General features: G+C 47.8%; 1 protein-coding gene across 2 annotated transcripts in view; it reads left to right on the forward strand.

Annotated features, from left to right (window-relative positions):
- Window positions 1-15,886, forward strand: part of ARHGAP39 (Rho GTPase activating protein 39) — a 206,587-nt gene that overhangs the window by 120,740 nt on the left and 69,961 nt on the right. For both annotated transcript variants that reach the window (XM_053395131.1, XM_053395132.1), the window contains exon 3: window positions 5,595-5,675. In XM_053395131.1, coding sequence (XP_053251106.1) covers window positions 5,595-5,675 — 81 coding nt within the window. The remainder of the gene's footprint in view (window positions 1-5,594; window positions 5,676-15,886) is intronic.

Genomic DNA, 15,886 nt, shown 5'->3' on the forward strand with positions numbered 1-15,886 from the left:
GGAGCTCACCCTGTCGCGGGGATTCGAACCGCCAACCTTCTGATCGGCAAGCCCAAGAGGCTCAGTGGTTTAGACCACAGCGCTACCCAATATATAAAAAAACATTTCTGCCTCAACCTTGCACAACCTTGGAGGCTAGTAGGCACTGGTGGGCTTATACTCTACAAATGTTTCCAAGCTGCCCCCCCTTTAAAGCCAACCAAGTTGGTAGCTTGTCGCTACGCCTTGTGGTAGAATAACAGAATCGTAGATTCATAGGGAATTCCAGAGATTTAACTGCATGCGTAATGCAATTCACTCCTTTTCTGTGCCCTGTAACTCAGAAATTTCAGATTTGTTAGATGACCCCCGTCAGGTCCTAACATTGCGAGGGAACGAGTCCCCCCCCTCCATTCATGGTTTTAAATACCTCCATCATGTCCCCCCCCCTTTTCTTGTGCTGTACGATGGGTAGAAGCTGCAAGAATCTAATATCCGGCTCAGTGATAGAATCTGTGTGGCTGAGCTTCCGACACGGTGTCCCCCCAAATAATTTCAGATCTGCTCCTGCGGAGGCAGATGTTATTATGCGGGGAGCCTGCACACAGGTTGAGAGGATGTGCTAGAAAACATGGAAAAGTTTATTAATAATCCCACCCACCCACCCAAAGCCTGCTCAGCTCCCGTGGATAAGGCTGAGTGAGTAGTGATCTGATTTAAAAGCCATAAAAAGCTAATAAAATGTCTGAATGGATGCAAAGCATAAAACCCTGTCCGTCGCTACCATCCATCGGGGTTTATATTACACACAGCTGGCTTTTAAAAATGATTAATAAAAATATTTTTATATTGTGCAGCCAATTTGTTGCTGCTCCCCCCCCCCGACACGATCCAGCTTAGCATTTTTACCTGCAGGAATATGCCCTCAGACACTAGCTGTTACCTCTTGGCTGGCTGGGCAGCCGAAGGATAGAGAAAGGAGTGTGAATGTGTGGAGAAAGTAGGCTACGTCAAAAAATTCTTTAGTTGTTCCACCCAGTTTTGCCTCTGGCCCTCAGCGTCACTGGCCCATGGCCCTCAGAAGGTCTCCTGGAAGGAAATGTGGCCCTCGAGCTGAAACACACAGGTTCCCCACCCGACAGGAGCAAGCCAGCAGTAAATCACACTCTGCGGAGTTAACTCTTCATTAGCAAGAACGCAACCTGCACAGACTTGTTGGAGTGCCAGGCCTAATGAGCAGCTCATCCCAGTAGGTCTTGCTCAGGGGCCAGCAAACTTTTCAGCAGGGGGCCGGTCCACTGTCCCTCAGACCTTGTGGAGGGCCAGACTATATTTTGGAAAAAAATAATGAACGAATTCCTATGCCCCACAAATAACCCAGAGATGCATTTTAAATAAAAGGACACATTCTTCTCATGTAAAAACACGCTGATTCCCGGACAATCCGCGGGCTGGATTTAGAAGGCGATTGGGCCAGATCTGGTCCCCGGGCCTTAGTTTGCCTACCCATAGTCTTGCTGCATGGATCAGAAAGTACCATACTTTTCCGTGTATAAGACGAGGCTTATTTACTCTAAAATAATGTTAAAAAACGGGGGCGTCCTATACACGGATAGTGCGTTGGGTGACGAGTGTTTGGTTGCAGCCGCGAGTAGGAGCTTGTCAGCGGCGATTTTGTGGGTGATTGGTGGCTGTGTCAAGTGCTCCTTTGGATTTGCTGCTGCTGCTGCGGTAATTGGGTGGGTGATTGGTTGCTGTGGCAAAGGTTGCTGTGGATTGGCTGCCGCTTTGGCAATCGGGCGTGCGATTGTCGTCTGCTGTTGGTGAGCGGGCATGCGCATGTTGGCGAGCAAGTGATTGTCAGCGTTTGTTTGGCAACCCTCCCCCCAAACAGCTCAACAACTCTGCACAATCCTCCTCCCATTTTCTTAAATTTGAGTCCCCCCAAAATAAGGTAAAGGTACCCCTGCCCATACGGGCCAGTCGTGTCCGACTCTAGGGTTGTGCGCCCATCTCACTCAAGAGGCCGGGAGCCAGCGCTGTCCGGAGACACTTCCGGGTCACGTGGCCAGCGTGACAAAGCTGCATCTGGCGAGCCAGCGCAACACACGGAAACGCTGTTTACCTTCCCGCCAGTAAGTGGTCCCTATTTATCTACTCGCACCCGGGGGTGCTTTCAAACTGCTAGGTTGGCAGGCGCTGGGACTGAGCAATGGGAGCGCACCCCGCCGCGGGGATTCGAACCACCGACCTTTTGATTGGCAAGTCCTAGGCACTGAGGCTTTTACCCACAGCGCCCCCCGCGTCCTGCCCCCCCAAATAGGGGTCATTTTATACACAGGGGCGCATTATACATGGAAAACTACTGTAAAAGTCCCTTCCTCCACAAAGCCGTCTTAAGTCCCCTCCTCTCCAGGATTCTTCCCAAGCAATCAGAGACTGAGCCTCCATGACGTCAACCTCTCCTCTGCCCTTTTCATGCCTCTTCTGGTTCTGGGAGACGAGGGGAAAGGGGAGACACCCGTGATTCTGTATCAGCCTGACTCATAGAATCCTAAAGTTGGAAGGTACCCCACAGGTCATCTAGCCCGAACCCCCTGCAATGCAGGAATCTCAACTAAAGCATCCTCAAGAAAGAAGGGCATTTTCGCTGGCTAGGTTTAATTCAAATCCATCAGACCTCCTTTGGGGAAGGTTCTCAGGCAGGGTGGAAGGAGAAAGAACTTGCCCTTGTGAAGACCACCTGGTGGAAACACTTACACATATGGTTCTCAGTTGTAAACTATATGCTGATCTCCGTCAGCAATTTCTAGATCAACTCTATATCCCCAAATGGAAACTAGAGTCGGAGGTCATACATTTTCTATTACTGGGGAATGATCAGGAGCTCACCAAGTTAGTGGCTAAATATCTCTATTTGGTTTTTTGTCGTCGAAATACACTGCAGACGTCTGATCTCCCTGGAGACCAAGAGATGTGACGATAGACTGCTCTGCCTCCTTTCTTTTAGCAAATGTTTTGTGCCACTGGGGAAGTGGTAATTCTGTATTGATTTGTTTTGGATGTATGTATGTAATGCCAATAAAAGGTTTGATGATGATGATGAACTAAAGCATCCAAAACTCATCTCCTCCTCTCTCTTTTTGGAAATAATTTTTATTTGGTTTTACAGATATAAAATTGTAACAATACAAAATGCATATCCATATTTCAAGATTTCCCCCGAATCTCTAGACTTCCCACCTTCCCCTCCTATTATAAACCTTTTCAACGGCATATTATTTCATCATCCAAATTATACGTCTCTCCATTTTGTTGTCCATAATATCTTCTACATTACAGGTGTTATTACAATCCTGCTAATGTTTCCATCTGCTTAGAGTGGTCTCTCAAGTAAATTATGAATTTCCCCCATTCTTTGTTGAAGTTTTGGTCTTCTTGGTTCCTGAGCTTTCCAGTCAGTTTTGCCATTTCGGCATAAGCCAGCAGCTTAGTTTGCCCTTCCTCTCCAGTAGGGACTTTATCTTCTTTTCATCTCTGGGCTAGTAGCATCCGTGCGGCTGTCGTTGCGTACATAAAGAGTCCCTTCTGCTCCTTTGGGATTTTGGTACCTCTGATCTCTTCCTCTTGACCTCCTTCCTCCGACTCTCCTGCTTCATCTTCTGCCTCTGATTCTGCACTGCTCTCTGCCACCGACTCTCCCAACTCACCAAGTCCTGTTGCTTCTTCAACTTCCAACACCTCCTTTCTCCAATCTTCTCCCTCTGACCACTCATGGTCATCCCACCCCAGCTGGTTCCTGCCACCGTTCCTCTGTGTTCAGCCAGGCCATGACATCACTCCTGCTTTTGCTGGCGCAATTGCTGGCCATGGAAGTCGCACATGTGTCTCCATGGAGGCACAGGGACCCAGGATTTGCATGCGCGCAGGAGAGAGAAAGGAAAGGGGCTAAGTGATTTCCTTTGCAGCGCCCTTGCGAGTTGTAAATCTAAAGCTCGCAAGCCTCATTAAAATTAAGCTTCTGTCAGAGCTAATTTTTTATTGCCACTTCTTTTTTCTCTCCTTTTAAAAATATCCATCCCATTAGGACAACTCGTTTCTCTCTCTTTGTTCTGGGAGCATCCCCTAATCTCCCTCATTAACGCAAACACCTCCACTGGCGGATCTTTATCTTCGCCGGTGCAGTTTCTTGCTTTGTACTTTTTAATGCATTAATGTGTTTTGAAGCTCTGTAAAACCGCTACACTAATTACTTGATTGGGGCTAACGAAGCGATTTCGCTGGCGGTCACGTGAGAAACGAGACAGATTCACACGGGGGTTTTGTGTGGTTTTTTTTTAACCACAGGTAAGCCTTGAAGCCCAATTCACTCACCCACACACTGGGAATAGCCTGCTTTGCTCAGCCAGGTTATGGACCCAGGCCTTTGCAGGAGCTTCGTGTCAAATCAGGTTCCTTATGTATTGGTGTTCATTTATAATGTAACTGCTTTCAATTTCGTTTTATACTGAGCTTTTTAAATGTATGGAGTGTGTTGTGATTTTAACCTGCTCTGAATTTGCTTTCTGCGATGAAGAGTAGCCTTATAATGTTTTAAATAGATCAATAAATCAATAAATCTATTGCTTGCCTTGAAGGAGGATAGAGAAGAGTTGAGTGTACCGCCTAGTCTATGTAACACTTCTTCTTCTCCTTCTTCTTCTTCTTCTTCTTCTTCTTCTTCTTCTTCTTCTTCTTCTTCTTCTTCTTCTTCTTCTGGCACTCGTAGCCAAGTAAGATTGTCTCCCATGAACACGGTTTTAAAAGTGAGTCCATAAGTGACTGTGGAGGCCAGTTCTGGATCCACGCGTCCTTCCACAGTGGGGACATAGGTTTCCAGGCGGGAGTTGATCACGGTGAGGGTTTGCCATGTGTGCCTTCCTCTTAACACATTTCTTCCTTGCGTCCTGAGTTCGAGTGTCTTCAAAGCCCATGACACCTTTGGTAAAGCCTGTTCTCCAACTGGAGTGCTTGCAGGCCTGTGTTTCCCAGTTGTCGGTGTTTATAGTACATTTTTAAAGATTTGCCTTGAGAGAGTCTTTAAACCTCTTTTGTTGACCACCAACATTATGCTTTCCATTTTTAAGTTTGGAATAGAGTAGTTGGGTTGGATGACGATAATCAGGTATCCGTACAACATGACCCATCCAACAAGTTGAAGAATCATTGCTTCGACACTGGTAATATTAGCTTCTTCCAGTACACTGGCATTAGTTCTCCTGTCTTCCCAAGTTATATGTTTTCGGAGACACCCTTGATGGAATCTTTCGAGGAGTTGGAGATGGCATTTATAAGTGGTCCACGTTTCGCAAGCACATTCATTGCTTTATATTCATTGCTGCACCTGCTTTTGCATCTGTCCCCAGGCACTGCTGGCTTGCAACCCCAAGATGGTCTGGTTCTTGGTCTAGAAAAGGTTTACCATCCCCAGTTTGCTAGATGGGGCTTCCATTGCTACACAATCCTCACTGGCAAGCTTCCAAGCGGAGTATTTCTTTTGGGGGGGGTGTATGTCTGTGCTGGGCCCCACCCTCTTTGTTCCTCACAGCCTCGTTTCTTCTTGTGTCCTCTTGCAGTTCCTCCCCTCCCGGAGTTTTCGAGAAGGAATACGAGATCTATCGGGATTATGGCTCCGACGGACAGCGGCTGCAGTACAGGTGAGTTGCCCTGATGCTAAAGAGAGTTTAGAAATTAGAGTTTAATTAGAGTTTAAAAATTATAATTTGGATGATTATTTGGTCTTTTTTATTTTAGTTTTTTATTTTAATTGGATTATGATTTGATATGTTAATCGGATGTGTTGTTTTTTGGAAAATTAATAAAAACGATTTAACAAACAACAACAACAACAACAACAACAACAACAAAAATGGACCTCCGGAACAAATTAAGTTCGTAACCAGAGGTACCGCTTTACAGTGCTAGATGGACCAACAGTCTGTATAAGGGGGCTTTCTGTGTTGCTAAGTGGTAACCGGAGAGCAGAACACATGGTGCGCAAACCTGTGGAACTAACCCTGTGTGCTGTGGTCTCCGCAGCAAAGTGCCCAAACCCTTGTTACCCGTCCCTGCTCACTTGGGAGGCATTGGGGTAAAAACGCATCAAGAGTAAATAAGGCACATCCCAGCTGCTTCCTGCAGCGCCAAGAAAAGCATCACCCGCCACAGACTTGGAAGCAAGGCGTCATGCACAAGGGAATGATTATTCCAAGCTTGCTCCAGGGGTTATGAAGCCTGCATTTCAAACAGGAGGCTGCCAGCATCTCTTGAGCACTTGCAGTCTTGCGAATTGCGCCCAGCTGTTTGCACAGGGGGAGGCGGCTGGGTTTAGCTGGCGGTCAACATTTGCTTTCATTTCTCATTAATAGCAATCCTCAGTCTTTAAAGCAAAGCGCCCAGGTGGGTAGGGAATGGCTGTTGCATCCATATTTTCTGGGTTTTGCACAGCAGCGACGAAACCTTCCTTCTACCAACGGTTCACCTGGTTCAGTGTTGCCTGCCTTGCTTGACTCCAAGGCTTCCCATTGGGTATCTTTCTCAGCCCTGCTTGGAGATGCCCGGAATTGAATCTGGGATCTTCTGCGTGAAAAGGAGGTGATCTACCACTGGCCTACGACACCCCCCCCCCGATGTTCTTGCTTGCCCCATCCAGGGCAAGCCAGACCGTAAGGAAGTGGCAATACCTAGAGGGGTGTGTGAGAACAGGATGCCATTGGCCTGACCTAGCAGGCCCTTCTTTCGTTCTTACCTTGTTACAAGGTGTGCGTCTGAACTCAAATGTGGGTCCGAATACGCTCAGGTATATTCATGCACACGATACGAACAGATTTAGGAGCTTTTGCTAGAGTTACAGCACTCGTCTGTTACGCAGATCTGTTTCCTCTTAACCATATGCCCACGAGATGTTCGCACACCAGAGGAATAAAGAAAAACGGGTTTCTTACTTGAAATGAAAAAGAGAATGGAAGATACGGAGATAAATAACTATGCAACTTTTAGAAGGCACCTGAAGGCAGCCCTGTATGTTGTTGTTGTTAGCCGTGTCCAACTCTTCGTGACCCCCTGGACCAGAGCACGCCAGGCACTCCTGTCTTCCACTGCCTCCCGCAGTTTGGTCAAACTCATGCTGGTAGCTTTGAGAACACTGTCCAACCATCTCGCCCTCTGTCGTCCCCTTCTCCTTGTGCCCTCCATCTTTCCCAACAACAGGGTCTTTTCCAAGGAAGTCTTCTCTTCTCCTGAGGTGGCCAAAGTCTTGGAGCCTCAGCTTCAGGATCTGTCCTTCCAGTGAGCACTCAGGGCTGATTTCCTTCAGAATGGAGAGGTTTGATCTTCTTGCAGTCCATGGGACTCTCAAGAGCTCCTCCAGCACCAAAATTCAAAAGCATCCATTCTTCGGCGATCAGCCTTCTTGATGGTCCAGCTCTCACTTCCATACATCAGTACTGGGAAAACCATAGCTTTTACTATACGGACCTTTGTTGGCAAGGTGACGTCTCTACTGGGGTTGGACTAGATGACTCCTAAGTTCCCTCCCAATTCTGCAATTCCACAATTAGAATCTTGTGCTGAAAGTTGACCGAGATGCTTCTGGACTTGGCATAATACGCAACCAGAGGTAAACATCTCCTTCCCGGAGATGGTTGTTGGAGCCCTGTAATTTGGTTTTCGGGCACGCAGGTCCCGCCAGACAAATTCATTTACGTTGGCCGCCTGGCTTGTCAAACTTAATCTCCACTTTGGACAGAAGGATGGGAGAGGAAAGATCTTTTCTGAGCAAGGAGCTTTGCCTCCTTGAAAGGGCCTGGCAACCTCTGCTCAGCTCCCGAAAACCTCGGTGCCTTTCTGCCACTAATGGCTCCTTTCCAGCCATTGCAAATGGCGCCAGTTTCTAGGAGAGTTGAAATTCATCTAAGGGAAGCTTCAGTGCTTGAAGATGCATTCAATGCTATTAGCCCCCACCTCTTAAGTCTTCCCTAGTTGAAGAGTTATTTAGATGTTCAATAAAACAACAAGAACATAGACAGCTGCCTCGAGCCAGACCAGGCTTCTGGTCCATCTGGTACAGGATTGTCTCTGATGAAGTCAGAACGCATCTTGCAAAGACTCAGTTCATTCTCGGACCACAACGGGAAGGGAAAAAAGAAAAGAAACACACAGAAAGACGACAAACAAAGGAGTAATGAACTGGTGTTAAAAAAATAGAGTTGTAGAGTTGGAAGGGTCCCCCAAAGGTCATCCAATCCAACCCCCTGCAACACAGGAATTGAAGCCAAAGAATCCCTGTGGGATGGCCACCAAACCTGTTCAAAAACCTTCAGTGAAGGAGAGTCCACCAGCTTCCAAGGCAGTCCATTCCACTGTCAAGGGGCTCTTGCCCTCAGAAAGGTATTCCTAAGGTTTAGTTTGAATCTCCTTTCTTGTTTTTTGAATTTGTTGGTTTGGGTCCTACCCTTCAGAGAAAGCAGACTTGCTTCACCCTCCACGTGACAGCCCTTGATGATGATGATGATGATGATAATTTATACCCTGCCCATCTGGCTGGGCCTCCCCAGCTACTCTCGGCGGCCTCCCAAAAAATATTAAAATACAGTAATGCATCAAACATTAAAAGCTTCCCTAAACAAGGCTGCCTTCAGATGTCCTCTAAAAGTCTGGTAGTTGTTGTTGTCTTTGACTTCTGGTGGGAGGGCGTTCCACAGGGCGGGCGCCACTACCGAGAAGGCCCTCTGCCTGGTTCCCTGTAATTTGGCTTCTCACAGGGAGGGAACGGCCAGAAGGCCCTTGGCGCCGGACCTCAGTGTCCGGGTAGAACGATGAGGGTGGAGACGCTCCTTCAGGTCTACTGGGCCGAGGCCGTTTAGGGCTTTAAAGGTCAGCACCAACACTTTGAATTGTGCTCGGAAATGTACTGGGAGCCAATGTCGCTCTTTCAAGACCGGTGTTATATGGTCTCGGCGGCTGCTCGCAGTCACCAGTCTAGCTGCCGCATTCTGAATTAATTGTAGTTTCCGGGTCACCTTCAAAGGTAGCCCCATGTAGAGCGCATTGCAGTAGTCCAAGCGGAAGATAACCAGAGCATGCACCACTCTGGCAAGACAGTCCTCGGGCAGGGCGGGTCTCATCCTGCGTACCAGATGGAGCTGGTAGACATCTGCCCTGGACACAGAATTGACCTGCGCCTCCATGGACAGCTGTGAGTCCAAAATGACTCCCAGGCTGCGGCCCTGGTCCTTCAGGGGCACAGTTACCCCATTCAGGACCAGGGAGTCCCCCACCCCCGCCCACCCCCTGTCCCTCTGCCTACATTCCAGCTTGAAAATATCCTCCTTAAACTGCGGCACCCAGAACTAGACACAGTATTCCAGGTCTGGTCTGACCAAGGCAGAATAGGGCAGTACTATTACTTCCCTTGATCTGGACACTAGACTTCTGTTGGTGCAGCTTATAATAACATCAACAGGCTTTCAGTAATATGTGGAAGAGCTCTGAATTGTCTGCACCTACATCAGAAAATAGGGACACGGGTGGCGCTGTGGGGTAAAGCACATAGCTTAGGACTTGCCGATCAGAAGGTCGGCAGTTCAAATCCCCACGACAGGGTGAGCTCCCGTTGCTCCGTCCCTGCTCCTGCCAACCTAGCAGTTTGAAAGCATGCCAGTGCAAGTAGATAAATAGGTACCGCTCTGGCGGGAAGGTAAACGGCGTTTCCATGCGCTGCTCTGTTTTGCCAGAAGCGGCTTAGTCATGCTGGCCACATGACCCGGAAACTGTACGCCAGCTCCCACGGCCAATAAAGCAAAATGAGCGCCGCAACCCCAGAGTCGGCCACGACTGGACCTAATGGTCAGGGGTCCCTTTACCTTTACATCAGAAAAATAACCAGGAGTCATCATAGGAAATTCGCTTTAAAACTTCCTCTTAGTGTCTTGAGGCATTGGAAAAAGGCACATTAAATGTTAGGGGTTATTAGAAGATAAAATGGCAAATGTCATTATGTCGTTATATAAACTTTTGCTGCAGTGACCTTTTGAATTCTGTGCGGGGTCCTTTGCCAATCTTGGAGGGGATATTGTAGAACTGGAGAAAGCACAGCAAAGGGTAGCTGCAGCGGCTGAGGACAGATTTGGAATTGTTTCCCTACGAGCAGTGATGCGTGTGTGTTGGAAGGGGGGGGGAATGATTAAAGAGGGGAAATTAGTATTATTAGAGGGTTATGAATCATGACCAATGGAGGGGATGTGAATAAAGAGCAATTCTACACGCAGCTTCCAAACACGACAGCTCGGAGTCATCCGGCGAAATTGATTTTCTGGCGTTCACAAAAGGAAATGTTTCATTATATGAAGCATATAATTAAACTGGGGGATTCGAGGTCCCACAGTTAGGGGCACTCTCAAAAGAATGAAGCTGTAGGTAGGATCGCCATGGGGACTTTTTCCTCATGTGGAGGTAGTGAATCAGGGCCCGGGAAGCTTTCATGGAACTGTGGAGCTGGGAAGCGTTAGGAAACGCACATGGTTCGGCAGCAGCAGCTAAATAGTCAAGCATCTGCTTGCGTACGGAAGGTCCCAAGTAATAATAATAATAATAATAATAATAATAATAATAATAATAATAATTTATTTATACCCCGCCCATCTGGCTGGGTTTCCCCAGCCACTCTGGGCAGCTTCCAGCAAAATATTAAAAACAATACAGCATCAGACATTAAAAACTTCCCTAAACAGGGCTGCTTTTAAAAGTAAAATACAGTGGTACCTCGGGTTAAGTACTTAATTCGTTCAGGAGGTCCGTTCTCAATCTGAAACTGTTCTTAACCTGAAGCACCACTTTAGCTAATGGGGCCTCCTGCTGCCACCACACTGCCAGAGCACGATTTCTGTTTTCATCCTGAAGCAAAGTTCTTAACCCGAGGTACAATTTCTGGGTTAGCGGAGTCTGTAACCTGAAGCATGGTTAACCTGAAGCGTATGTAACCCGAGGTACCACTGTATTTGTTTATTCCCTTGACATCTGCTGGGAGGGTGTTCCACAGGGCAGGCGCCACCACCGAGATGGCCCTCTGCCTGGTTCCCTGTAACTTGGCTTCTCGCAGCGAGGGAACTGCCAGAAGGTCCTCGGAGCTGGACCTCAGTGTCCCGACTGAACGATGGGGTTGGAGACGCTCCTTCAGGTATACTGGACCGAGGCCGTTTAGGGCTTTAAAGGTCAGCACCAACACTTTGAATTGTGCTTGGAAACGTACTGGGAGCCAATGTAGGTCTTTCAGGGCCGGTGTTATGTGAAATCGGCGGCCACTCCCAGTCACCAGTTTCAAACTCCACCAGCATCTCTCCCACCTGAAATCCTAGAGAAGTGCTGCCAGGTGAGGAACAGAAGGCCAGCGCACCACCGTCTCCACCTGCAGGCCAAGTTTCACCAGGTGGGCAGCTTTGCCCACCTGTCCATCACCTGACATGGCATCTTTGCCTACCTTCCACCCAGTGTCTCTGAGGATCCGCTCAGCCGTTTCTGCCCTTATTGCTTGACGTTCAGCCCCCATCCTGAGCTGTGTTGGCATTCCCAGCCACGCCTGGCGTCAGCTGCCTGCCAGCCCCCAGAGGCCCTTTCACGGACCGCTGCTATGCTGCCGCCGAAATGCCCCCGCCATTTTCACTTCTGCCTGCTTTGGTGAGCGCGACAGCACTTGACTTTGAGAAAGAGGGAAGGAGGGAAGCAGACAAGGGGAGAAGACAGGTCTGTCCCCTGGCGCCTACCCCCTAGCACCCCTTTGTCATGGTGCTCTCTGCAGGCTTGCCAGCAGCCCCCCCCGCCCCCCCAGCTCATGTCAGAATGGGAGTTTGCAAGTGGGAAAGGCAAAACTTTTCCTTGGCTGAGAGACAGGTCTTTCAGCGGGACTTGGGGCCAAAACAAAAGATGCTTAGAGTCTGTTTCAGGGAGAGGAGGCCAAGCAGCGTCCCAGGAACTTAGGAACCTGCCTTATACAGAGTCAGCCCATTGGTCCATCCAGCTCAGTATTGCACACACTGACTGGCAGGGGCTAACCATGCGGGGTTTCAGAATGGGGATATGCCCAGGCCTGCCCTGAGATGCCAGGGATCAAACTTGAGTCCTCTCTGCATGCAAGAGGCTCTACCACTGAGATATAGCCCATCCCCTAAAAATAAATCAAGATTCTAGTCCTTAGTGAAGTAGGCAGCTTTTCATGCTGCTGCTTCATGCAGAAGGTACCGGATTCAATGCCTGCCACATTCCAGCAGTCCACTTAGTACAGAATTGCCAAGACATCTACGTATCTACAGGACCGCCTCTCTTGGGATGCCCCGCAGAGGACCTTAAGGTCCATGAATAACCATAGTTTAGAGGTCCCGGGCCCTAAGGAAGTCAGATTATCCTCCACCAGGGCCAGGGCCTTCTCAGTGATGGCTCCGACCTGGTGGAATGCTCTGTCCCATGAGACTTCAGGATTTAACTTCCTTTCGCAGGGCCTATAAGACAGAGCTATTCCGCCTGGCCTTTAATTTGAACTTAGCCTGATCTTTTATTCCCCTTCCTTCCCTCGCCCTCCCCTTTTATGAAGATTACCCGCTCTGGGATCCCACAGCTAATTCTCCCCTGGTCTCCTCGCTGGCCCAAATAGGACTAATTTAGCCAGCTAGCCCTGGGGATGATCTAATGTTTATTGGATGGATTTCCCTCCTAAATTGATTTCTGAACTTTGAATTTTATTGTTATTCATGTTTTTATACTGTATTTTATGCTGCTTTTACAATTAAGTGTTTTAAAGTGTTTTAAATTTGTTGTTAGCTGCCCTTAGCCCGGTTTTTGAACCAGGAAGGGCGGGGTATAAATAAAATATTATTATTATCAGGACCAACTCCTATGGACTGAGGTGTCTTCGGCCCCCTCTATGTTGCTTAACAGGGGGCTCAGCCCCCTGAACCGGGTCCCTTCCAACTCTACAATCCGATGAACCCTATGATTCCTGTGAGCTTCTCCCACTGAAAACAATAACCAGAGAGTTTTGACCCTGTCGCTCATCTTAGCTTCCTGCCCCTGGCATGAGGAGTAGAGAAATGAAACCGGCCTCTCGTAAAGTAAATTTTTCAGTCCAATTTTTTTTTAAAAAAGCAACCCATAATGCATTCCTCTTCTGCACACCATGCAGAGAACAAGGGTCCCTGAAGGAGACAGCACCCTACCACCAAAGTGGAAATATTTCTCTCTTTCCCTTGAGAGCACAGCCCACGCCCAAGCTGAGCTGTGCATTCTTGACGATCGGAAAAATTGCTTTTAAAGGATGAGATCTGCACTCTGCAGAGCTCAGTGGGTTGTTGTTTTTTGGGGGGGGGGAGAAACACACACCACATACACACAAACACCCTTTACCCCTACCCATAGTTTGAAGGTATTAAAATGCGAGCGTGCAAGGGCCCTGATCCATGGAGGTCTTTTTCTCCCCCATTGCGTTTCCAACGCACAGCCCACAGAGATGTCTCTGAGCGCCTGGGTTGAAGGTCAAGGGAGCCACTTGTGAAACCAGACTGAAGTCGGGAATAACCACTCCGAAAGCCGCTCTCGGAGCCGAAGGCCAAGTTGTAAACAAATTAATACGGATGAGCCGCGAGGAAGCGCTTCTTCCTGAATGCTGATTTAGTCATTTCTACAAAGCAGCAAATGGATCACGCCGTAAGAGACATGGCATGTGTGTGTGAGTTCGGGTGGTGATCCTGAGTTCCGACAGCAGCACCTGCCCCCCGCCTTGAACCAGGTGGATGCAAGCCTGGCTTTTTTTGCTGATATCAGTAGCGCCTAGCCTTGTCCGATGCCACCATTAAGTAGACCTAAACACGGTCATTTTTACGCCAAGGAGTCCCTGCCAACGCCATATGCATCTCCCTGCAAACCCACGCAACAAACTGCAAAACTGGGTCAGTTTGCTTTTCATGTCGGCATTCATTTAGACAACATTGCTGCATGCATACTAAAGAAAAGACTCTTACAGTACTTTATATCCTGCAAGCAGCAATTTGTATGTCTCCAGCCAAAGTCTCCAAGGTGTCATCCCAAAAGAAGAAGAAGAAGAAGAAGAAGAAGAAGGAGGAGGAGGAGGAGGAGGAGGAGGAGGAGGAGGAGGAGAGGAAGAGGAAGAAAATAATAATAATAATAATAATAATAATAATAATAATAATAATAATAATAATAATATATGCTGCCTATCTGAAGGGATTTCCCCAGCCACTCTGGGCAGCTCTCAACAAAATATTAAAAACACAGCAAAACATCAAACATTAAAAGCTTCCCATTGAATTTAGGCATTAATTTAATTTGATTTCTTTTTTAAAAAAGTATCTTTATTGAATTTCCAACCCATTATTATTATTATTATTATTATTATTATTATTAATCATCCCACCCTTTCCCCAAACTGGAACTCAAGGCTGCTCACAAAAATTAAATACAAACAAAATTGCACATAGCTAAAAACACGCAGAAGATCATTGCTAAAATGTAATTGAACTCAATATTAAAATATATATTGAAAAATCAGTTCTATTACAATGCAGATAATACAAACAGCAAAGTGCTGCTTAACAGCCCTTTCCTTAAAAAACAGCCTGTTCTCAAAGGCCTGTTGGAACAAGGAGGTCTCCACCTGCCAGCAGAAGAATAGCAAGGAGGGAGCCAGTCTGGCTTCTCTAGGGAGCAGCCACCAAGAAGGCCCTCTCCTGCCTCCCCACTAAGAATGCCTGTGAGGGTGCTGGGGACAGAGCGAAGGGCCTCCCCGGAAGATCTCAGAGCCTGCTAGAGGTTCATATGGGAGAATATGGTCTTTAAGATTGTTGTTCTTTAGTCGTTTAGTTGTGTCCGACTCTTCGTGACCCCATGGACCAGAGCATGCCAGGCACTCCTGTCTTCCACTGCCTCCCGCAGTTTGGTCAAACTCATGCTGGTAGCTTCGAGAACACTGTCCCACCATCTCGTCCTCTGTCGTCCCCTTCTCCTTGTGCCCCCCATCTTTCCCAACATTAGGGTCTTTTCCAGGGAGTCTTCTCTTCTCATGAGGTGGCCAAAGTCTTGGAGCCTCAGCTTCAGGATCTGTCCTTTCAGTGAGCACTCAGGGCTGATTTCCTTCAGAATGGAGAGGTTTGATCTTCTTGCAGTCCGTGGGACTCTCAAGTGTCTCCTCCAGCACCATAATTCAAAAGCATCAATTCTTTGGCGATCAGCCTTCTTTATGGCCCAGCTCTCACTTCCATACACCACTACTGGGAAAACCACAGGCATTTCTCTTATAGTGAATACAGTTGCAAGGAGTTGCAGAGAAGTTCTAAGGCAAATAGCACACGCAATTTTATCAATTTCACTCCCATACGTCTCTTCGGAAGTTGCATGTGTTTGTGGTGGTCTTTGGGTTTGATCATCCCTACGCAAGTGAAAGATGAAGGGTTGCCAAACTGCATGGTCTTGAGCAGGGGTCAGCAAACTTTTTCAGCAGGGGGCCGGTCTACTGTCCCTCAGACCTTGTGGGGGGCCGGATTATATTTTTTTTTGGGGGGGGGAATGAACAAATTCCTATGCCCCACAAATAACACAGAGATGCATTTTAAATAAAAGGACACATTCTACTCATGTAAAAACACGCTGATTCCCAGACCGTCCGCGGGCCAGATTGAGAAGGCGATTGGGCGTTTCTTTGTTCTGGCTCCAGCCAACCTAGCAGTTCAAAAGCACACCAGTGCAAGTAGATAAATAGGTACCACCGTGGTGGGAAAGTAAACGGCGTTTCCGTGCACTTTGGTTTCCTTCACGGTGTCCCATTGCACCAGAAGCGGGTTAGTTATGCTGGCCACATGTCCCGGAA

Source organism: Podarcis raffonei, chromosome 7, assembly GCF_027172205.1.
Source record: "Podarcis raffonei isolate rPodRaf1 chromosome 7, rPodRaf1.pri, whole genome shotgun sequence".
Classification (NCBI taxonomy): domain Eukaryota; kingdom Metazoa; phylum Chordata; class Lepidosauria; order Squamata; family Lacertidae; genus Podarcis; species Podarcis raffonei.